At 42.1% G+C, this 25,547-nt stretch overlaps 1 protein-coding gene across 1 annotated transcript in view; it reads right to left on the bottom strand.

Annotated features, from left to right (window-relative positions):
* The window catches only part of LOC134338155 (PR domain zinc finger protein 1-like), a 72,596-nt gene extending 54,346 nt beyond the window's left edge, over nt 1-18,250 (bottom strand). Inside the window, exon 1 of the mRNA XM_063033747.1 lies at nt 18,074-18,250. Coding sequence (XP_062889817.1) covers nt 18,074-18,250 — 177 coding nt within the window. The remainder of the gene's footprint in view (nt 1-18,073) is intronic.
* Between the last annotated feature and the right edge of the window lie 7,297 nt (nt 18,251-25,547).

Raw genomic sequence — 25,547 nt, 5'->3', positions numbered from 1 at the left:
CAGTACATCCTTGTTCTTATACCCCACTCCTCTCAAAACAAATGCTAACATTGTATTTGCCTTCCTCAGTACTCACTGAACCTGCAAATCAATCTTAAGGGAATCTTGAACTAAGACTCCTAAATCCCTTTGCACCACTGATTTCTGAACTCTCTCCCCATTCAGAAAATAATCCAGTCTTTCTTCTTCCTACCAAATTGCACAACCCAACATTGTATTCCATCTGCCTCTTCCTTGCCTCCTCTCTCAACCTGTCCATGCCTCTGTAACACTACCTGTTCCTTCACCTTTCTTTGCATTGTAATCTGTCACTAAACTAACAAGGGAAACTGATGACTGGGAATGTATCTGCAGGTTTCCCTCCTGATCATACACCATGCTCACCTTGGAATATGTCCTTCTGGTTTAAGATGGTGCTGACCTAGCAATTACTTATATGTATTTTATAGGCATCCGTTAGCCTCATGAGATCATGGGTTTGCGCCTTGGAAGGTTTCCAGGGCGCAGGCCTGGGCAAGGTTGTATGGAAGACCAGCAGTTGCCCAGGCTGCAAGTCTCCCCTCTCCACGCCACCGATGTTGTCCAAGGGAAGGGCACTAGGACCCATACAGCTTGGCACCGGTGTCGTCGCAGAGCAATGTGTGGTTAAGTGCCTTGCTCACACACTGCTTCAGCCAAGGCTCGAACTCACGACCTTCAAATCACTAGACGAACGCCTTAACCACTTGGCCACAGCAACTAATTACCGGCAGCAAAGTACAAAACAAAGAAAACTACTAAACATTTTATTAATAACAATCACCGCTATCAATGGAGAAGTGTGCAGACAAAAGGCTAGGCATGTGGAGGCAGGAGGAGACGAGACATGCCAGAGGCAAGCAGAGCCCGGAGCAAGACAAGTCCTGATGCCTGATCAATTGAAGCACCCGTCCAGATTGAAAAAGTCAAGGTGTCGGAATCAGCGGCAAAGTATGGACCAGTTCTGCCGGTTCTGTGCAGTTCTTCTCGCTGCTCCAAGATGTTTACTAAACTCTGAGCTGAACCGAGGCTGTGGCCAGCCCGAACTGCAGTGATGCCTGGCCTCATCTCTGTGGTCCTGTGACGTTTGCTCAGCTCTGAGCTGAGCCGAGGCTGTGGCCTATTCCAGCTGCAGTGATGTCTGGATTTGTGTCTTTCATAAAACGTCAGTTCTGAAACTATTTGCTTACTTTTATTGTTTGCACATTTTTTCTCTCTCTGCATGTTGTGTGTTTAATGCTCTTTTTTTAACGGGTCCTTTTGGGGTTTCTTTGTTTTGTGGCTGCCTGTTAGGAGACGAATCTCAAGATTGTGTAATGATAACAAATGTACTTAGAACTTATCACTGCTCCTTCATCATTGCTGGGTTCGAAATCCTAGAAATCCCTGCCCAACGGCACTGCGAGAGAATCTTCAGTACCCTTATGAGAAAGTCTGCTGTAGCTCAACATAGTGGCTCACCACCAGCTTCTTAGGTGCAAATGCAGATGGCCAGCGCAATACAGATGATCCTTCTAATGGTGTCCAGATCATCAAAAATTAATCAATGAATAGAACATAAAACAATATAAACATAAACACAAGATTCAGCAGATGCTGGAAATCCAGAGTAATATAAGCAAAATGCTGGAAGATCTTGGTAGGTCAAGTGGCATCTGTGCAAAGGAATAAAGAGTTGACTGGGCTGACACCCTTCATCAGGCCCTGAACAGTTCCACGAAAGAGCATTCGAACATAGTAAAATCATTAAAATATTTCTGTGCATTTGCCTTTCTCCTCATTGTCAGCATTTCCAGTTAAATAAATGGAGCCACCATCATCAAAGCCAACCAGTCCCAATCTGAGGCAAGGAGCCACAGATGTGAAATGTGCCCAGACCCTCTCTCCAAAACAGCAATGCTCCGTGAATGGATGAATGGAGAATCCTCGGGTAGAATGAGAGATGAGGTGAGCAGCCATTAGACCACATAACAGGTCACTTCCAATTTCCACATGTGCCCAAAAGCCCAAAACAAGCTGAGGTCTAAATCGTGAACAGCTGATGAGTCTTTGTCTACCAGCTCATTTCAGCTGATTGTTGCTTTTTATGGGGAAAGTTTCAACACTTTATTCAATCTCATTCTTAGTCATCAACAGTAAATTATTTTATTTGCCTACCTGGTATGAATTATTGGTAATCTCCTGTCTAAAGTTTAACAATGAAATGAAATTTCTTGGGAAAAGAAATACAGCTCTCAGTTTCCGGGAAATCAACGTATCTAGGCCAAAGCATATATTTTGCAGAAGAGTATCAGGAGTTCTTGAAATTACCATTCACATATATTTTTAGAATATGGTAACCTGGGTTTGTGTTACAAGTCCTAATGTCAGAAAAATCATGATCAATATAGTTGTGAAAGCAACTTTGAAAGAATCTGTAACTCATGGGCTAAGAAGAAAAAGAAAAGATGAAAGTTTATCGTTAGATGCGTAGAAAAGGATGAGCAGGTGGCTGGCAGTTTGAGTCACTTCCACCATTCAATACAAACATGATTGATCCTTTATCTCAAAATAATTTCCTGCCCTCTCCCCATTACTCTTAATACCACCTATGCTTTAAAATCTATAACGTGAACACTCTATTAGTAGCTGCACAGTAGCATAGTGGTTAGCACAATGCTTTACAGTTCCACTGACCTGGGTTCAATTCCTCTACTGCCACGGTCAAAATTACTTAGATTTCTTCCCCATTGTTTGGTCAGAACAACAACTGAACCTCTTAACCATGTTTACATGCTTTTATGCATTGAAGTGCTGCCACATAATTGGCTGATTAGATATTTGCATTAATGAGCAGATGTATGGGTGGTCCTAATAAAATGGCCACTGAGTGTATTTTAGATAGATACATATGCATGTAGATATATATGATATAGATAGATAGATATATCATTTATTTCCTACTTTTCTCTTTCTCTAGGTCTTGATACTGGTCTGCTCTCCTCAAAAGTATTCAGTTATTTTGCTTCTGTGACGGAGACTAGAAAGACTGCAGGAAGGATTTACCAGGATACTGGCTGGACTTGGAGACCCAAGTTACAAGGTGAGGTTGCAGACCAAGACTTAATTCCCTGGAACGTATAATATTGAGAGATAATATGATAAAGGTGTATAAAATCATGACAGGCATAGACATGGTGAAACCACATGGTCTTTTACCTAGCAAAAGCAAGAGGGCATAGGTTTAAGAATAGAAACGAGATATTTAACGGGGACATCAAGGACAGTTTCATCATGCAAAGGGTGGTCATATGTAGAATGAGCTGCCAGAAATTGTGGTTGAGGTGGGAGGAGCAGCAACAGTTAAAAGCCATCTAGATGACCAGATGGATAGGAGAGGGTTACAGTACTGTGAGTGAAACATGGTCAGATGAGACTAGGTCATTGGGAAACACAGTCGCAATGGTTCAAACTTCAAAGTAAATTTATTCTCAAGGTACAGATACAGGATGTCACCTTATACAACCCTGAGATTCATTTTCTTGCAGACATACTCAATAAATCCATAATAGAATAATAACTAGAATAGAATCAATGAAAGACCACACCAACTGGGCGTTTAATCAGAGTGCAGAAGACATCAAACTGTGCAAATACGAAAGAAATAAATAATAATAATAATAAATAAATAAGCAATAAATATCAAGAACATGAGATAAAGAGTCCTGAAATTGTTCCCATAGGTTGTGGAAACATTTCAGTGATGGGGAAGTGAAGTTGAGTAAAGTTATCCCCTCTGGTTCAAGACTCTGATGGTTGAGGGGTAGTAACTGTTCCTGAATCTGGTGGTGTGAGTCCTGAGCCTCCCGTACCTTCTTCCTGATGGCAGCAGCGAGAAGAGAGCATGCCCTGGGTGGTGGGGGTCTCTGACGATGGACAGCTTGAGTTGGTGGGCTTGTTTCCAAACTGAACAGCTCTATCAGGCTACTTTGCCACCATATGAAGAAGTTTCTGTTCTTCTTAATCCTAAATTGTACCCCCAAATCCTGAAACTGTGAACAATTTCTAGTTGTCCCAACCAGGGGGAAACATCTCCCTTGCATGCAAACTGTTAAGCCATGTCAGAAATTTGCACAGTTCCATTAGATCATCTCTCATTCTTCTAAACACAATGGAATAAAAGTTGGGTTGACCTAATCATTCCTCATACAACAGTTCTACCATCCCAAGATGAGCGTTTTTTGCACTCTCTCTATTTAAGTATACCCCTCCTTAGTGTAGTCTCACCATGGCACTGTATAATTGTAGTGAGACATCATGGGCACCCAGAACCCTCTGTACATCTGCTGTGCTCAGTCAATCATCAGGCCAACAACACTCACCTTTCTGTTTTCCAAACAGTGGATAACTTCACATTTATCTACATCTGAATGGGGGACATCAGAGACAGGTTTTTCACACAGACAGTGGTGGGTATGTGGAACACGCTGCCAGGGGTGGTGGTAGAGGCAGATACACTTGGGACATTTCACAGACTTTTAGATAGGCACGTGAACGATAGAAAAATGGAGAGCTCTGTGTGAGAGAAGGGTTAAGTTGTTTTAAAGTAGGTTAAAAGGTCAGGGCAATATTGTGGACCAAAGTGTCTGTACTGGGCTGTAATGTTCCATTCATTGATTTATTTTTAGGGATCTGGGCATCAATAGCAAGACCAGCACTGAGTTTAGTTTAATATCAGGTAAATATCCAACATGACTTGTTAATGCTTTTCAGGGAAGGGATGGTGCTAGTCATTCCCTATTTGACGTATATTTACATCGTGTTTGCTCCAATTCTGGCCAAGTATCAATGAGGGAAAGAAGGTGGCCCAGTCACATTCGATCAGTTTCCAACAACGAACAGGAGCTGAAGTGAATCTTACCACGCTGGAGATGCACAGCATGGGTCACATAACCAGAGTCAAGCACCCCCGCCACATGTATTCCTATCAAACACTCCCTGTGTAGTACAAGTTCTATTCGGAGGAGGGGTTCCCAACCTTTCTTATGGCATGGACCCCCTACCATTAACTGAGGGATTCGTGGACGCCAGGTTAGGAACTCCTGATTCAGGATAAGACTTCCACTGCACTGTTTCATCAAAAATTCCTCAGGCATTTATAACATAGGTAAATATCCTAGGTTCTACACAGAGATGAATTGGGATTCTTTGTCAAAAAGATACAAAGTGAGGTCAGGGTGCAGTATAAAGTTGATCATTTGAAGAAGCGGATTTAGCGATATGAAGGGGATAGAAGCTGAACTGCGCGCTCTATATATTTATTGTATCATGAGCATCTACTGCAAGTAAATGCAAGGCATACACTGTGTTTGAGATCAGAAAAAAATACACGTTACTTTGAAGCTGCAAGTCAGAATCATGCCAGGAGACCAAATTTCTCAAATTATGATGAGTTCAGTTAATTTTAATCTGATTTTGAATGTGGCCATAGTTTAACATTCAACCATTATTCCTGGAAGGGACTTCCAAGGACTCTTCATCTCAAATTCTCAATATTTGTAGCTTATTTATTTATTTTTATTATATATTTCTTGTTGTATTTACACAGTCTGTTGTCTTTTGCACATTGGTTGAACGCCCACATTGGTGCAGTCTTTCATCGATTCTATTATGGTTATTATTTGATTATGCCTGCAAGAAAATGAATCTCAGGGTTGTATATGGTGACATTTATCTACTTTGATAATAAATTTGCTTTGAGCTTTGAGTCCCAGAGACTCAGTGACATTTACCTTAAAATGTTTCTCTCCTTCCCCCTCGTGTTTATCCATGGTCCCTCATCTGTCATCCTTCAGCTACGGGAGACAATTTGCTACACTGCTGCATCTTTTAACTGACCTAATCATATTGCTCTGTAAAAAGTATTCATTTAAGGAAAAGGAGAGGCTGCTTTTTCAGAACCTGTTGTTTATTAGTATATTTTCCATATCAAACAGTTTCCTGGCAATTTTGGTCTATATCCTAACTCAGGGGTAGGCAATCTTAAGCACAAATGATTTTCTAGCATGCGTTGTTCATTATTTTGAGTCCAAACATAACTAGATGCATTTAAATGGGTAATTCCCATACTTCAAGTTTTTTATGGCATTTATCTGGCCCACTGTCCGCTCATTAATGTGCGATCCGGCCCACAGAAGCAAAAAGGTTCCCGACCCCTGTCCTCACTGAAGCCACAATATTTTTCCTGTAGCATAGAGAGCAAAGATACGCAAAATCATCTGAGGCTTATCTGGAAAATACTCTCTTACATAGAGAGAGCAGCTGGAATTTGGCATAATCAGCCAAAAGATACTTGGGGTCCATACGTTTTTCTTAAACAGGGAATAAATCCCTCAGAGGAATAGTAAAAGAATCAGGGACTCCAACAGGTAAGTGGCTTTTCACTAAATGTCCACCAGTGATCTTATGGAAGAGGACACCATGGCAGAGTTGTAGTTGTTACTTTAACAGTTGTAGGTCAATTATCGTATCCAAGCTGAGGGATACGAACTCTGGGTGTGGAGCTTTGGAAATTTCAACACCGAGGCAATCTTCTTCTTCTTAAGCCCATTACCCCTACTGGGGCATGGGCCGCTGACGGCAGCTCGCCAAGAGTCCTCTGGCCTGGGCCGACAGAAGTCTGATCAGTCCTGTGTCTTCAACTTTCTGCACATGACGTCATACATCTTTTAGGTGAAGATCCTTCCTCTCCCAGAAATGAGGTAAGTGGTCCATGGTGCTTTCATAGCTCTGAGTTTTTTCAGGATGTGTTTACTAGCCCCATGCCCAACTGTTCTCCTTTCACAGCCAGGCTTGGGACCATCAATGGCAGAGTTCACAGAGGAAATGCCCTTTTATCCCACCTCCCGTACTTCCATAGCCAAAAACAAACCCTAAAATTAATTGAATAAAACCCAGTTTTTCCATGTTTCCATGATTTTTCTCACACTGATGGCAGCAGTATCCAGAATATCACTCTTCAGCTCCTGGAGATTCCTGAGCCATCTTAGAGAATTGGAAGCCAAGTCTGAGGTGACACTTTGACTGATGTATATTCTTACAGCTGAAATGATTGGCATTGAAAGAAAAATAATCACCTTCTCACTGGTTGCCCACTGTGCTCAGTAGATTGGAATAGCACCCCTATAATAGAAGATCGTGGGTTCTCTAAGAACTTGTCCAGGTCATCATTTTGAGCTCAGTACTAAGAGAACCTTACCCTCTCAGCGGTGAATCATTTAATTGCAGCCGTGGCCCAGCATCAGTTAGAAGCTCTCCACATTGCTCTTGCCAAAACTTGCCTCTCAGCCAACATTACTGAACAGATCGGTTCTGGGCTCATTATGGATCTTGACTTATAAAAACTGGTTGTCTCATTTCTCCACTCTACACTTCAACAAAACTTCATTAACTGAGTATTTTGAGGTGTTACTTAGCAATGAAAAACCACTTTCTTTCTTTCTTGCTTCCACCTTCCAAACACCGAGATTGTGAAACATATGCTGAGCCTACGTGAAGAGGTGAATAGGAAACACTGTGGGACTGTTAGCACTTCAATGCCAGTAACTCAAATCCACCTCATGATGCAGTGAAGGAAATCCCCATCAACAGCAGTGAACAGAAAATCTGACAAGCTACACTTACTGGATTAGTTGAGTGAGTTCAGAGGAAAGAGCTGCTTCCTGTTTACTCTCCAACCGATTAGAGGTCTCTTAACATGAAGCAACTTCTGACTTGTCACAGTCTTTGAACAATGACCATGACATTTACCGGGGTTTCCTGATACTCAAGAGTTTTAATGTGGACAAATCTCAATAAGACGTACTCAAAGGTTTTCAACCTTTTGTGTATTCTGCATGGAACACCACACAGTAAAAAGGCGCGGCAGTAAAGGTCATTCAGTTCATTTACAGGTTCTGATAAAGAGCAATCAGGCTACTTTTCAATTTATTTCCATTCACATTGAGTCATGCACTTAAAATCTGAACCAGTAATTGAGGAAACCAGGTTTGCCTCATGTCACCTCTGACTCTTTTGTCAATTAAGCTAAACGTGTTCCCTCAGGTTATTTGCATCTTTGCAACTGAAAACACCTTGTATTCTGTCTAGGTTAGGGGTTCTCAACCTTTTTTTATGCTGGTGAACCCACCATTAACCGAGGGTCCGTGTTGAGAACCCCTGGTTTAAGAAGCTCCGACCGGATGGTATGAGCATCAATTTCTCCTTTGGGTGTTCCTTTCATGAATTAATTGTATGCAAGCCACTTATAAAATTGTGATTGCATCATTTTGCTCCTCAGGGTGAAGGAGCAATATCTCACATTCTGTCTTGGTAGCCTCCAACCTGATGGCATAACATTGATTTCTCCTTCCAGTAATTTTTTCTCTCTTTTCTTTTATCCGCCTCCTTCCCCCGACTTCTTATCTCTTCTCCTCACCTGTATGTCACCTCCCCCTCCTTCTTCTCTTTCTCCCATAGTCCACTACCCTGTCCTATCAGATTCCTCCTCTAGTCCTTCACCTTTCCCACTCAATTGGCTTCACCTTTCACCTTCTAGTTTGTCCTCCATCCCCTCCTCCCACCTTTTTATTCTGGCACCCTCCCTCTTCCTTTCCAGTCTTAATGAAGGGCCGCAGCCCAAAACGTTGACTGTTCATTCATTGCCATAGTTGCTGCCTGACCTGTTGAGTTCCTCCAGCATTTTTGTGTGTTCTGCTCTGAAAACACTTTGACTTTATTTACTGTGTTCAGATCCTTTCTGACTTAAAACAGTTCTAAATCCACTCTTATGCCTCTCTGTGGAGGATAAACCCAAGCTTTCCCAGTCCATTTGTTCAATTGTAATCACAGGAACTATTCTCGTGAATTTCTTTGGTATCCTCACCAAAGCCCTTATGTCCCTCAGAATGCATTGTGCTTAGAATGATATAAAAGTTGTGGTTAAATAAATGTTTACACAGAAATGAACAAAAAATTACAACAAATGCTGAAAGTATGTCAAGGTCAGGCAGCAGAGTAACTCAGCATTTTCACTTTGATATTCAGATTTCCAGCATGTGTTTTATTTTCATTTCGGAAGCAAATACGGTACTGTGTAAAAGTCTTAGGCACAAATACAGTACTGTACATATATATTACTAGGATGCCTATGACTTTTAGCTCCTCCCCCCGTACCCTCACTCCTCCAGCCCCTCATTGCCCCCGTACCCTCACTCCTCCTCCCCCTCACTCCCCCCGTAACCTCACTCCCATCCGTACCATCACTCCTCCACCCCCGCACTGCCCGCTGTCGCCGCTCATGTATTTGTCAACATGGAGCGTCGAGCAAGCCTGTAAATCTGATGAGAGCAAAGGACGTTGGCAAGGGTGGAACGCCACAGGAGAGGTGTGGGACAGGTGCCAGAGGTGGAGTGCCAGGGGCAGGGGGTGGCGTGGCTGTGGACACACCCAGCTCTGGGACACCAGGCAAGATCATTTGATTCCAAACAATTGGTTTATCGATCATTTCAGAATGTCTCTCTAGTGCTTTCAACTTCTGCCTCTCTCCATTTCCCTTTTCCTAGCCATGATCCCCCTCTTTCTGCCCCCTTCCCACTCTCAATCCACAATAGACCCATATCAGAATCAGATTTATCATCACTCACGTACTGTATGTCATGTAATTTGTTTTTTTGTGCGGCAGCAGTACAGTGTGATACACAAAATTACTACAGTACTGTGCAAAAGTCTTAGGCACCCTAGCTATATATATGTGCGTAAGACTTTTGCACAGTACTGTAATCCATAATTTTTCTAAATAATAAACATACCACAATGTTCACTTTGAAATGTTTCAGAGTTTCAACATAACAAGACATACACAAACTGCTGGAGGAACCCAACAGGCCAGGCAGCATCTATGGAAAAGACTAAACAGTTAATGTTTCCGATGGCGACCCTTCATCACGGAGTTGTTTACTCTTTTCCATAGATGCTGCCTGGCCTGCTGAGTTCCTCCAGCATTTTGTGTGTGTTGCTTTGGATTTCCAGCCTCTGCAAATTTTCTTGTGTTTGAGAGATCAACCAGTGTTTCGAGTTACAACGCTGTTACAAATTGTGACAGTAAACACAGAATGGAAGTCGGGGTTGCTCAATGTTAATAAACTGCCGGCCTACTGAATGCCAGTGCTGTCTAGGAAAAAAAACATTCGAAGTGCCATGCGGTTTTCAGGCTGTGTTAAACTTTCATGCTCAGAGCAATGGTTAGTCCACATAGCTGAATTAGAGAGAATGGCGGCTGAAAAGATGGCACCTCCTACACTGCACTCTTCCTCAGCAGCTGCATTGTCTACTCAAACATTTGACCCTGAGGCAAAGTGGGTTCACAGAACTAAGGATGAAAATATAAGACAGAAAGAATGTCATCTACATTGTTACACCAGAAAATAATAGAACTATATTGTTTCTTTATTTCATCTCTTCAGTGATTATCCATTGAAATGCATATTGATCAAATCAAGAAGCAGGTTACATGCCAGAGAAAGATCAGTTGGGAGTCAGTCCTGGGGTGAGGTTTGACGATTGGATAGGATCAGAGATCACATTAAACTACAGCAAGGTTAGGGGTGTGGACCAGAATGACAGTGACGGTCAGATCCAGGGCCATTGTCTAATTCAGAGTGAGGAGATCTGGTCTGATCCACGGACAACCTTCAGCATTTCTGAAAACCACTTGAGCTGAGAAATCGTAAAGCATGGAACAAATTGGCTATATAATGTGGTCTTCTCTATCAAATTCTGACCTTTGATGTGGTCCATAATTTGCTAACCCATTTTAATTCACTGACAGCATAAAAGAGTTAAATGCAGTCTCATGTTATCAATGAAATAAAATGGGTTACCATTTTACGGACCACATCAAAGGTCAGAGTTTGATAGAGAAGACCACATTTCATAGCCACCTTGTTCCAAGTTAAACATTTCAGTATTTTATTTCTGAGGAAGCCTCTGTTACTGCAGCAAGGTTTTCTTAAGGGAGTCTTCGTCATGACTGCACTGAGAATTATGCAGTAGCCACTAAATTAAAAATGGGTGAACAGTGACAGGAAGTAGTCGCCCCCAATTTGACATAATAAAATGGGAGAATCCTAATTTCCCCCCAGCTTCCCAGTGGAAATCACTTGCTTACTTACTGTCCATTAAAGCATGATTACCCCACTGGCATTTGAGCAGCTATGAAGGTCTTCCATCTCTGCCAGTGTTCAGGGCTTTCTTCATAACGTCAGTACCTTCCTCTTGGTTTTAACTATTCTCTGTCATGCAGGTCTCTGGTGAAGGCTCAGGAGTACTGTCACACTCAGATGTAGAAGGATTCTTCATTATTGTTTCTGTACAATTTAGTTTTAGCACTCAGGGTTGTTAGCCCTGAGCCAAATCTGGAGGACTGGTGGAGAGCATCCTTAGTCTGGCCTCTGCCCTTTGACCTGCTTGGCATGGATGAACCTACCAAGGCCCAAAGCATACAGCCCTGACTCCAGCCAACATATAGCTCTCCGAGTCATTGAGGTATGCAAGCCTCCACACCCAATGACAAGGTCGTGATCCTATTGGAGGTTCCAGTGGAAATAAATTCAAGTTTATGGTCATTCAACCATACACACATACACAGTGAAATGAAACATCATCCCCTGGTGTCAAGGTGCAAAACACAGTACATACAGTCATACACAGCACCTGTAGTTATGATCCAGTTCATGTGGTCACAGTATAATATTGACACAGTCCCTGTGCGGCATGGTCTGAAGATTGACAGGTTGACATAAGTTCAAGATGCATGTTTATGTGAGACGGTTACTGGCACTATTATAATATTCACTAGGAACATTTATCAGAAGCGCTGCATGTGCAGGGACCTTGGTATTATCAAGGATCCCACCCATCCATTCGGCATTCACTTTGACTTTCTACCATCAGGCAGGAGGCTCTGAAGCAGAAAGACGAGAACGGTCAGGATGGGAAACAGTTTCTTCCCTCAGGCCTTTTGGCTTCTGAACTCCCTGTCGCATGAAGTGTCACCAGATAATCTGCACTGTACCCTACAATATTTAATTTATGCATTTTACTCTGCTTATCTGTGCATAATTCAAGGGTCTCAGCCCGAAACGTCGACTGTACCTCTTCCTAGAGATGCTGCCTGGCCTGCTGCGTTCACCAGCAACTTTGATGTGTGTTGCTTGTAGATTTAATTCTGACTTTTCTAATTTATTGTGTGTGATGTGTACTGCTGTGCTTTACACCCTGCTCCAGAGAAACGTTGTCTTGTTTTGCAGTATACATATACATAATTAAATGCCAATAAACTTGACCTGACTTAATAATAAAACTAACAGTAATATAAATATGTGAAACAGGAGCAATAAAAGACGGAAAGTGACCATTGCAGGATGAGAGCGTGTCTGTGAGCCGGGGTATGGACATTCAGACAGGGTGTACCTGTGTGCTGGGTGGCAACAGGCTGGTAAGAAGTCTCACAGGCTGGGGGAAGAAGTTCTCACCCAGCCTGACATCTCTGGTTCTTATGCTGCAGTACCTTCTGTCCGACAGCAAGAGGGCAAAGATATTATAGGAAAGATGGGAGGGATCTTCGACAATGCTAGAGGCACTGCATATACAGAACTTCTGATGTGCTGAATGGGAGGGAGACAGACTTCAAGGGAAAGACAACTTCTCAACTGCCCCAGAGATGGAGGCCAAGCAAAAAAAAATAGCAACGGTGATATCTTCCCTTTGCCAAGTAGAAGTGAAATTAGCAGTGTTTTGGAATGACTCTCCTTCTGAATAGCTTGTGAGATAACTGACTGGCCGTAAGCCAGGCCGCCTTCCACCTATTTGCCCAAAGCGTGGGTGGAGACAGACATGATGAAAACTCTTTCGCTCCATTTCAGACAATGAGCACTTCATACTTCTCTTACTATGTGAAGGATTGCCAGGAATAAGCTTAGTTTTTAACACTTGATTTGTTATTACCATTAAACAATGACAAGGCACAAAATGGATTGAAAAGATTAAATAGATCCATGTTGTATATCAAACACTTCTTGACCATATTTAGCATCAAAATGATGCAGAAAGAAATGTTTATGACCCACACGTCTCTGTCTGTAACAACACAGTGAACATTAAAAACCACAAAAGATTAAAATATTTGTAGACGCTGGAAATCCAGTGTAGCACATACAAAATGCTGGAGGAACTCAGGAGGTCAGGCAGCATCCATGGAGTGGAATAAAGATCCAATGTTTTGGCCGAGACCCTTCATCAGATCCTGATGAAGTGTCTCAGCCTGACACATTGACTCGTTATTCCTCTCCATTGTGTGTGTGTGTGTGTGTGAACATTTTTCCTATGTTATCAAACAAAATTTAGCAGCGTGCCTCTTAAGATGTTATTTGAACATGTCATCAAATGTTTGACTGAAGAAGGGGATTTTGAGGAAGGTGTGATGGAAGAGGAAGGCTTGGGGAAGGGGGCTGCCAAAGTTTAGTCTTTGCAGCTGAGCGAACAGGCAACAACGATGGGACAAGGGGTCACAACTGGAGGATGAGGCTTGTAATGCTGGAAGAGCATTCAGAGACACGATAGATGTCAGTTGATTTGGGAACCAAAATGAAAATTTTGCAATGGAGTCATTAGCATGTTGAGAGCCATTGGCATCTATAGACACAGGGACTGTAGTGAGAGGATTTGCTACCAGATAGCATATGGTAGCAGAGTTTTAGGTGACTTTGTGCATTACCAAAGGAGCATTGGCAAGGTCATGACTAAAAGTATGGAAGAGGTTTACCAGAACAGATGACTGGAGGCAGGGGTGGAGACAGGCGCTGTTATAAAGGAGGAAGCTGGGACCTATCACATCTTCATTTATTTATTTATTGAGATACAGTGCGGAATGGGTCCCTGCGGACCTTTCAAGCCATGCTGCCCAGCAGCACACTGATTTTAACCCTAGCCTAATCATAGGACAATTTACAATAATAATAATAATAATAATAATAATAATAACTTTATTTATATAGCAACTCTCATACATTAAGATGCAGGCTCAAAGTGGTTTACATAAATTGGAAAGATAAAACAATATAATCATAAAAATATGAGACAAAATTAAAAATCGTAAGATGAATATATAGAATAAAATGTAATCGAATATACCAAAGTATATAAATGTAGTCAACATCAACAGGCATTAACTATTCTTATAAGTAGGCCAAGTTAAAAAGTAGTTTTAAGAAGTGTTTTGAAGTGGTCCACAGTACTAGCCTGGCGTATCTCAGGCAATATTTCAGATTTTTGGTGTATGACAGCAAAAGGCCACATCACCAGTTCTTATATGCTTGGCTGTAGGAATAGAAAGCAACCAGTATTCACAGATTAGGGATGTAAGGCGATAAACACTCAGAAATATATGGAGGAGCTCGATTGTTTAGAGCCTTATATACAATTATGAGGATTTTAAAATTGATCCTAAAGGAGACAGGCAGCCATTGTAATGAGGACAAAACAGGTGAAATGTGCTCAGATTTTCTTTTTTATTGGTTAAGGTTCTTGCTGCTGCATTTTGACAAGCTGCGGCCAATTTATATCTTTCTTAGGCCGTCCTGAAAAGAGTGCATTACAGCAATCTAATAAGCTAAAGACAAAATCGAGTATCAATTTTTTTGCACTTTCAGATGTTATAAGATGTCAAACTCTTGCAATGTTCCTTAAAGGAAAGAACAAAGAACAATCAACCTACTAACTGCTACGCCTTTGGACTGTGGGAGGAAACCGGAGCACCCGGAAAAAGCACAAGCATTCCATGGGGAAGACGTACAGATTCCTTACAGATCTAATTGGAACTGATCTCTTCTTGAGCTGTAAACGCATCGCGCTAACTACTACACTACCATGGCATCCTCCTGAATGGTTTCTTGGATATTTAAACATCTGTATTGTAGATACTAAGGGTTAGCTGCACTACAGCATTAATCCCTTGTACTTCATTGGCATGCTGATAAAATACCTACTCAATCACATTTGATCACAATTTAAGTCATTTTAACATCGTCTACCTGCTGAACTGTGTCTACGCCCACCTGGACAAGCCAGCGAGCACTGAGAGAGTCATGTTTTTTGACTTCTTCAGTGCGTTCAACACCATCCGCCCTGCTCTGCTGGGGGAGAAGCTGACAGCGATGCAGGTGGATGCTTTCCTGGTGTCATGGATTCTTGATTACCTGACTGGCAGACCACAGTACGTGTGCTTGCAACACTGTGTGTCCGACAGAGTGATCAGCAGCACTGGGGCTCCACAGGGGACTGTCTTGTCTCCCTTTCTCTTCACCATTTACACCTCGGACTTCTACTACTGTACAGAGTCTTGTCATCTTCAGAAGTTTTCTGATGACTCTGCCATAGTTGGATGCATCAGCAAGGGAGATGAGGCTGAGTACAGGGCTATGGTAGGAAACTTTGTCACATGGTGTGAGCAGAATTATCTGCAGCTTAATGTGAAAAAGACTAAGGAGCTGGTGGTAGACCTGAGGAGAGCTAAGGTACCGGTGACCCCTGTTTCCATCCAGGGGTCAGTGTGGACCCGGTAGAGGATTACAAATACCCGGGGATATGAATTGACGATAAACTGGACTGGTCAAAGAACACTGAGGCTGTTTACAAGAAGGGTCAGAGCTGTCTCTATTTCCTGAGGAGACTGAGGTCCTTTAATATCTGACGGACGATGCTGAGGATGTTCTACGAGTCTGTGGTGGCCAGTGCTATCATGTTTGCTGTTGTGTGCTGGGACAGCAGGCTGAGGGTAGCAGACACCAACAGAATCAACAAACTCATTCGTAAGGCCAGTGATGTTGTGGGGATGGTACTGGACTCTCTGACGGTGGTGTCTGAAAAGAGGATGCTGTCCAAGTTGCATGCCATCTTGGACAATGTCTCCCATCCACTACATAATGTACTGGTTGGGCACAGGAGTACATTCAGCCAGAGACTCATTCCACCGAGATGCAGCACAGAGCGTCATAGGAAGTCATTCCTGCCTGTGGCCATCAAACTTTACAACTCCTCCCTTGGATGGTCAGACACTCTAAGCCAATAGGCTAGTCCTGAACTTATTTCCTGGCGTAATTTACATATTACTATTTAACTATTTATGGTTTTATTACTATTTATTATTTATGGTGCAACAGTAACGAAAACCAATTTTCCCCCGGGATCAATAAAGTATGACTATGACTATGACGAAGTTACATAGCTCTGCTTCTCCACTACACTACTGAGCTGCCCACCTCACAGTTCCTCTTTCCCAATCTGCAGAAAAGCCCAGATTAAAAAAAACAGATTAACAAAACCATTACTAAAGTATTTGATTGTAAGTGCCAGGAAGTCAAGCAAAATTATACAGTACTGTGCAAAAGTCTTAGACTCATATATATAGGTAAGGTACCTAAAATCTTTGCACAGTGCAGTATATTCATTATCACATAATAAATTACAGGGTATTTCACAATTATATTAATATATATTTCAAAATTATATTAGTTAACTTCAAAATTATATTGCCATTATATAAAAGAAAATTCCAGCTGCACAGGAACAAAGGCTATGTGTGCAGGAGCATTTCAGTTACTGCAGAGCCGCACACCCTCACAGCTTAGAGGGAACAGTATTTCCAGCTGTTTATACAATGCTCTTTTCAAACTTAATCTAAAACTTGATTCCAGCTTCTTACCAGGAACTACAAATTTTAAATGCTTCCTGCCTGAAGATATTGTACTTATCTTTTGGCTCTATTTATTTTTGCTGCCGTATCCAAAGACGTACTTTGAATATTCACTCGAAAATGTTAGTTTATAAGGCTGTAGTTCCACCAGGGAACACAAGGCACACAAAATGCTGGACAAATTCAGCAGGCCGGGCAGCATCTACAGAAAAGAGTCAACAGTCGAAGGGCCGAGACCCTTCATCAGGAGGGTCCTGAGACTCTGAAATACCACTCTGATCCATAGTGGCATGGAACAGTAACTTAAAGATCAGAACTCAACCCTCCCCACACCTTTTTGACAGCTGGGAGATTAGAGCATATTACAGGGAAATACAAACGTTTGTATATTGGGGACTAGGAATGGGGGGAGGGTGCTGTGAGAGCTGTCATAGAGACGATGGGCCAAATGTCCTCTATCTCTATTGTAAGGAAATGCAAGTTTTTTAGTTGAAATACAAAGAACAGAACCAAATTTTAGAAGCAGACCATGATGCACACAATCTGTATGAATCATGTACCTCTGGCATGCAAACATGTGCATATACTGTAGCCCATTTTATTCAAATTTACATTTATTTTTACAAAATTAACTCGCAATTACAACGTGATGCTCAGGATATTGGACCAATTAGATGCAGAAGCACCTTGTCAATTTTTGCCCCCCCTTCCCCGAAATCTCTTTATCCATTCCCCATTCGGACTTTGCTCTTACCTCTTCCCTCCTCCTCTTCTACCTATCATCTGCCTCATGTGCTCCAACCCCTTCCATTTCCCACATGGTCCGCTCTCCTTTCCTTCTTCTTCAGCTCGCTACCTTTATCACCTATCACCTCCCAGCTTCTCACTTCATATCACTCCCCTGCCCACCTAGCTACTCCCCTCACCTGCCTAACACCCCTCCCCGGGTCCTCTCCTCCTTCCCTTTCCCTTGTGGTCCGCTCTCCTGTCCTATCAGATTCCATCTTCTTCAGTTCATTACCTTTTCCACCTATCACCTTCCAGCTTCTTACTTCATACCTCTCCCCTGCCTACCTACCGCCCCGTCACCTTGCTTTACCTATCGCCTTCTAGCCTGTACTCCCTCTCTGCCCCAAACTTCTTATTCTGGTTTCTTTACCCTTCCTTTCCAGCCTTGATGAAGAGTCTTGGCCCCAAACATCAAGCCCTTTATTCCTTCCCACAGGGTGCTTCCTGATCTGCGGAGTTCCTCGAGCATTTTGTGTGCACTGCTACAGAAGGACCTACCTCGTTGTTGTTTGTGTATTTGAAGGTAAGGTTTCGGGGTATGGAAGCCCTGGCCCAAGGGATTTCTGTACATTTGGTCGGGTCCCTTGGTTGGTCATTTACGATATAGGTGCACTTCTCTTCCAAATCCACCTCCCTCCACTGGCTCATGTCCGACACCTCAGCTTTCATCTTCATGCCCTCTCAGTGCCTCATGACAGGGCCAAACACAACATCGGAGACTCTGCAAGAGTCAAGCAAAGAGGGGGAAAAAAAGAAAAACAATTTCACTGAAAAGGAAGAACATTTTGAAGTGCATTCATCGTTTCAATTGCAGGGGTTCCCAACCTAGTTTATGCCATGAACCCTTACCATTAACTGAGGGGTACATGCACCCCAGTTTGGGAGACCCTGATTCAGGCTGAAGTAAACTCAAATACACCAAGTTCCCATGCAGGATAATGAGACAAATGCCTTCAATGCTGTTAGTGGGGGATGGCGGGGTGGAGATAAGTCTCTACCAAAGGAGGTGTAAGGTGCTTCTTCCCTCCGCTAGCCTGCAGGTCACCCTTGGGCAAGGTGTAGCACCCGCTTTACTGTGCCCCCCCCCCACCGATCAGTGTTACGTGAAGCCATGGGAGCAGGTGGTGGATGGTCGTATGAGCTGCTGTTGCATATCACAAGTCCTGGTTATGCGACCACTGACACCAGGCAGAGAATATCTGAAGAGCATTGATAATGGCAGGGAGTCACCTGTCTTGTCAATACGCTGCCAAGAAGAAGGCAATGGCAAACCAATTCTGGAGAAGAATTTTACCAATTTCAATCATGGTCAAAGACTATCGTTGCCTACGGAATGAGCCAGCACATAATGATGATGTTAGTTGAGGAATAAATACTGATCTAGTAAACTAGGCTGAACTCTTCAAAACATTGCCAGGAAATCTAATGAGCAGGCGAGACTGCGGGTGATTTCTTGGTTGAGGAACTCATTTGAAGCACAACGCCTCTGATGGTGGAGTACTCTATCAGCACTCTGACTCAGCTTTGCTAGTGCTCGGATTTCTTGTACAGACAAGCGGGAATGCACCACCCCGTCTCACAGTTAACTCCTAATTATGACAACTGCTTGTGCAGGAACATAAAATCAGTTGACAATTGTGCACTTTCCATCCAAGGTTTCAAAGCAGGAGAGGAATGTACAAGACTTCAGCAAGTCGTGACAGTAGCGGTGTTCCCATCATTTGTTTTTATTTTCATTTATTTAGTGAGATACAGCACGGAGTAGGCCATTCTGGCCCTTCGAGCCCTGCTGCCCAGCAATATCCCGGCTTAATCCTAGCCTAAGCACTGTACAATTTACAGTGATTAATTAACCTGCAAACCGATACGTCTTTGGACTGTGAGAGGAAACTGGAGCACCCGGAGGAAACCCACGTGGTCGCGGGGCGAATGTGCAAACTCCTGAAAGGCGGAGGTGGGAATTGAACCCGGGTCACTGGTATGGTAAAGCATTGTGCTAACCACCACGCTACCTCATGCACCATCCTCACCAGGATGGCAATTCGGGATCTCCATTCAAATCCGAACACATCTTTCCACAGTCTGGCGCATCTTCATTACTAAAAATTAAGGTAGGAGCATATGGGGTGTCCTGTATATGGGATTTGGAATATAAACTTAAATATACAATTGAAAACCTTAGTACCAAGCCAACACCTGTGTTACTGTCTATTGAATAACTTATATTCAAGTAGCTTCATGGTAACCCCTCCCCCCATGCTGCTCTAAATAACTTTTGTTGAACTGTCTTCTGCAATGGAGTAAAATATCCCAAAGCACCTCACAGGAGCATTATGATGAGAAAACCTGATTCTGAGGCTCATAAGGAGAAGTTGAACTAGACAGACTTGAAGAAGGGTCAAGACCAATGCGAAGAAATTTTTTTAGTCAGAAGGTGGTGAATCTATGGAATTTGTTGCCACAGGCAGCAGTGGAGGCCAAGTCATTGGGTGTATTTAAGACAGAGATTGATAGGTATCTGAGTAGCCAGTGCATCAAAGGTTATGGTGAGAAGGCAGGGGAGTGGGACTAAATAGGAGAAAATGGATCAGCTCATGATAAAATGGTGGAGCAGACTCGATGGGCCGAATGGCCTACTTCTGCTCCTTTGTCTTATGGTCTTATGGTCTTATGGACCCGAAACGTCGACTATCTATTCATTTCCATAGTTGCCTGACCTGCTGAGTCCCTTCAGCAATTTTTCTGTGTTGCATGGGGGTAGACAACCAAAGGCTTGGCCATGGAGACAGATTTCAAGGAGCTTGTAAACCTCATAGGGATATATTGGGATAGACAACCAAAGGCTTAGCCAAAGAGGCAGGTTTCAGGAAACATCTGTAAAAAAGGTAAAGTAGCAGACAGTTGCCAACACCAACATTTTAGAAATGCAGGGGTGCAGGGATCTCACTGGGTTAGAAACACAAGAGATTCTGCCGATACTGTCAATCCAGAGTAACACACACAAAATGGTGGAAGATCTCATCATGTCAGGCAGCATCTATGGAGAGGAATGAACATTTGATGTTTTGGGCCAAGACTCTTCATCAGGACAGGTTGTTAGGTCAATTACAAACAAGAGAAGATCTTCAGATGCTGGAAATCTAAGCAGCACACACACAAAATGCTGGAGGAACACAGCGGGCCAGGCAGCAACTATAAAAAAGAGTATCGTCGATATTTCAGGCTGAGACCTTTCATCAGGACTCATCAGACTGTTGTGCAGGTTGTTAGGTCATTGACTTTGTCATTGAGTTAGAGAAAGTTACCGAGGTTATAGAGGGAGATGGATGCAAATAAAGCACCAGTAAGGATTAATAAGAAAGGGGCATTGGTGGTGCAAGAACCCATGTAGGGTTGTCATTAGTGTTGGAGATGCTGGTTTTCATGAGCCAGAGAACCTAGGATGTTCTTCTGTTGTCTGTATCCTGGATGGAGAATTACTAATAAGGAATATTCTGATGAAAGTATTCCAAGGACAATTGTCTCCACAGAGGCAGCCTGCTCTGTACAGAAATTAGGGCAGTATCTCTCATGCAAATAATGCAAGATGAGATTTTCTGTAAGATGCTTTAGTGCTCTACCCACGAGGTAAATTCAATGACTGAGCTGGAATTAGCAAGGATTGGATACTTGATCCATCTTCAGCCTTCCATTAACTCCTTAAGCAATCTCTCAACTGAGATCAGTAATATTTTTTTAAATTTTTAAATAGGTAATTGGAATCAAGGGGGAAAACAGTTTCACCAGGGCTTACTGATGGTTTACTAAGACTATTAGGTCAAATACCATTTAAGAACCTATTCCAATAATGAGAACTTGCATTTAAATAGCATTTGTAAAGTACTTGACAGCAGCAGTTACCAGAATACATTTGATTCTAAAACAGAATCAGGCCATTCAGCCCATCAAGTCTGCTCTGCTATTCTATAATGGCTGATTTATTATCTTTCTCAATCCCATTCTCCTGCCTTCTCCACTTAACCTTCGACGTGCTGATTAATCAAGAACCTGTTAACCTCCTCCTTAAATATACCCGGTGAACTGGCCTGCACAGCTGTCTGTGGCAAAATGAATTCCACAGACTGGCTAAAGAAATTTTTCATCATCTCTATTCTAAATGGATGTCCCTCAATTCTGAGGCTGTGCCTTCCAGTCTTAAACCTCCCCCACTATAGGAAACACCTTCTCCACATCCATTCTTCTAGGACTTTCAGTATTTGATAGGTTTCAATGAGATCTTCTATTAGCTACATCTCAGAAATGCCCACAACATCATACCTGCCAATCTCTAACTGTGCTACAAGATCATCTATCTTTCTCCATATACTGCATACATTCAAATATAACACATTCAAGTGCAATGTATACATCACCATTTTTTATTTTGACCCCCTTTTACACTTTAACACCTACCACTGACTAATTTTACCCTATCATCTGCCTGTCTTTCCTGATAGTCTCACTACACACTGCATCTGCTCATACACCAACTGCCCCGTTCTCTGCCTTGTCACTTCAGTTCCCATTGCCCTGCCGAATTAGTTTAAACCCTCCTCCACAGCTCTAGCAAACCTCCCTGCAAAGATACTGATTCTCCTAGGGTTCAGGTGTTACCCATCCCTTTGGTACAGGTCATGTACCTTCCCCAGAAGAGATCCCAATGATCCAGAAATATGAAGCTCTGTCCCCTGCACCAATTTTTCAGCCACACAAATCTACCAAATCATTCTATTCTTACCCTCACTGGCATGTGGCACAGGTAGCAATCCAGAGGTTACTATCTTGGAGGTCCCGCTTTCTGCCTAATTTCCTAAATTCTCTCTTCAGGACCTCCTTTTTCCTACCTAGGTTGTTGGTGCCAATATGCACCACAACTTCTGACTGTTCACTCTCCCTTTTCAGAATGCTGTGGACCTGATCTGACCCTGGCATCTGGGAGGCAACATACCATCTGGGTATCTCCTTCACATCCACAGAATCTGCTTCCTGCTCCTCTAAATATGATATCCCCTATCATGACTGCACTCTTCCTCTCTCCCCCTCCCTTCTGAGTCAAAGAGACAGAGACTTGTCACTGTGGCTTCCTCCTGGCAGATCATCCCCTGCAACAGTATCCAAAGTGGTAGACTTATTCTTATGGGAACAGTCACAGCATTACTCTGCACTGGCTGCCGATTCCCTTTCCCCCTTTTGACAGTCACCCAGGAATGTGTGTCCTGCAACTTAGGGGTGACTACCTCTCTGTAGTTTCTATCTATCACTTTTCCTTTTCTTTTCAAATCTTTTTATTGTTATATTATACAAAAGAAATAACACGAGTACATTGAAGTAACAACACTTAAAACGCCTCAAAAAAGACATTATCTTAAAGATCAAAAAAAAATTTGTGATAACAAAAAACAAACCTACTAAACAGAAAAAGTGAGAAAAAAAAAGAACCCATTAGGTGTGCAACCCCGGAGCCATGCGTCATACAAAAAGCTTCTAAACATAAACATCAAACCGCCAGCAAGAAAAGAAAATATACCAAAAAATTTACAATTAGATCGTGGAAAAAAATCTATCAATTAGCTCAAATGATAATAACGAGCAAATGAGCCCCATCTTTTCTCAAAATCAAATAAAGGTTCAAAGGTTTGACTTCTAATTTTCTCCAAACTAAGACATAGCATCACTTGAGAGAACCATTGTGACAAAGTGGGAGCTGATATATCCTTCCACTTCAACAAAATGGCCCTCCTAGCTATTAATGTAACAAATGCAATAACATGTTGGTCAGGCACAGAAATACCATGAATATTTTGAGGAATTATTCCAAAAAGCAGTTAATTTATTAGGTTATAGATTAATTTTAAGTGCTTTAGAAATTGTTGAAAAAACTGACTTCCAGAACTGTTCCAATATAGAACAAGACCAAAACATATGTGTCAGTGTAGCTATCTCAGTTTTACATCTATCACAATGACGATCAACATTAGAAAAGATTTCAGAAAGTCTCTCCTTCATCAAATGATAACGATGTACAATTTAAAATTGAATCAATGAATGGCTAGCACAAATTGAAGAAGAGTTAACTGACTTCAAAATCCACATCCAATCCTCCGTCATAAAAGTCAAATTGAGTTCCTTTTCCCAATCCTGTTTAATCTTAGATAAAGGATGCTTATCCCATTGTAATAATAAATTATAAATTCTTCTAATAGAACCCTTGATCAAATGATTTGTATCTATCACTTTTCCATTCTCCCATACAAGCCAAAAGATATCCAGACACAGCTCTACTTCTTTAACCTGCTATCTAAGGAGCTGCAGCTCGATGAAGATTCAGTGGTGAGTTATTTGACCACGAAAGGCATCCTACCCAAGACAGGCGTGACTTTAGGAACATGAATCCTGGCTGCTAATTCACCTTTTAACAACACTTTTAAGAATCACCAGCCTCCACCATGTGAGATCTGCTTGCTTAGTTCTGAATAGAATCTGAACCTGGGCATCTTGCTGATGCCCATCGCTCAGCATCAACAGCCTCTTCGTATTTGCCTGTTGAGCTAACTAAGGTTCAAAGTTCAACGTAAATTTTAGTATCAAAGTATATATATATGTTACAATCCTGAGATTCATTTTCTTGTGGGTATACTCAACAACTCTATAGAATAGTAACTGTAACAGAATCAATGGAAGACAGCCCAATGTGGACGTTCAACCAGAGCGCAGAAGTCAACAAACTGTGCAAATAAAAAAAGGAAAATAATAATCATAAATAAATAAGGAATAAGTATCGAGAACATGAGATGAAGAGGCATTGAAAGTTAAGTCCACTGGTTGCGGAAACATTTCAAGGATGAGGCAAGTGAAGGTGAGTGAAGTTATCCCCTCTGGTTCAAGAGCCTGATGGTTGAAGAGTAGGAACTGTTCCTGAACCTGGTGGTGTGGGTCTTGAAGCTCCTGTACCTCCTAGTATCTAATATAGATACTGTAGAACTTTGTTTTTAAGACATAATACTCAACAAGATCTTTATATTTCCAGATGATCCTAAACATTAGTCACTCATAGCAGACTAGCATATTATAGTTCATATTATAGTTCTGCTCAGGGTTGAGCATTCATATCCATCAGGGAATTTGATAATAAATAGCTTTTGGAGAATATTAACTCTCCTGTGCTTCAGATACCAGGCTAGCCTGTGCACTTTCTCAGCTCTGACTAGTGATATTCCTGAAGGCTTCAAGTCAGGAACTGCAATCTTCAGCTCTGTGGCACTACATTCCACCATAGGTTGTCCAATATGTCCTCTGTTAAGATCCTCTATCTTGCCACTCAGAAGGCAAACTGACACATTATCCTGTGGGGTGATTCTTTATTTGTCCATTTCCAATAACACAACTAAAAAAAAGTCCTAATGAAAGGAATTCTTTTGGGAAAATAATTATAATAAATTTCTTCTCAGTTCATTGTTCCCTGACTATCAGAGCAGAACTGTTGGATATGCATTACTACGCCCATTCTGTGCAGATGTGCAGGACTGTAAATACTCTCTATGTCAGACTGGGCAACAAGGACACGTTTCCGGTCTGGAGAATTTTAGTTCTGATGAAATTCTCTTTCAGTTGCTGATTCACTCGTTGTAGCTTCCCTTTCTGTCTCAGGACCGCAAGCTGGATGTTGATTAATGCCCTATCAAATGCAGGTGTTTTATTTGGAAATGGTTAAATACGTGAACAGGTAAGGGGGACACAGGGTAATTCCACTTAAGACAATGATGAAGAAATACAGGAGCAGCTTAAAGCAGACTGTTGATTTGTCATTGATCATCCTACTTTAACATATTTGAAAAATAAATCTTTGAAATTTGGATAGGTATAAGCACTCAGTCTGAACAACTGGAATCCTTTTAAAGAAGGAAATTGATATCTGGACATTAATCATGGGAAA

The sequence above is a fragment of the Mobula hypostoma genome, chromosome 26 (assembly GCF_963921235.1).
Source record: "Mobula hypostoma chromosome 26, sMobHyp1.1, whole genome shotgun sequence".
Classification (NCBI taxonomy): Eukaryota; Metazoa; Chordata; class Chondrichthyes; order Myliobatiformes; family Myliobatidae; genus Mobula; species Mobula hypostoma.
This window is presented reverse-complemented; position numbering and strand designations above follow the sequence as displayed.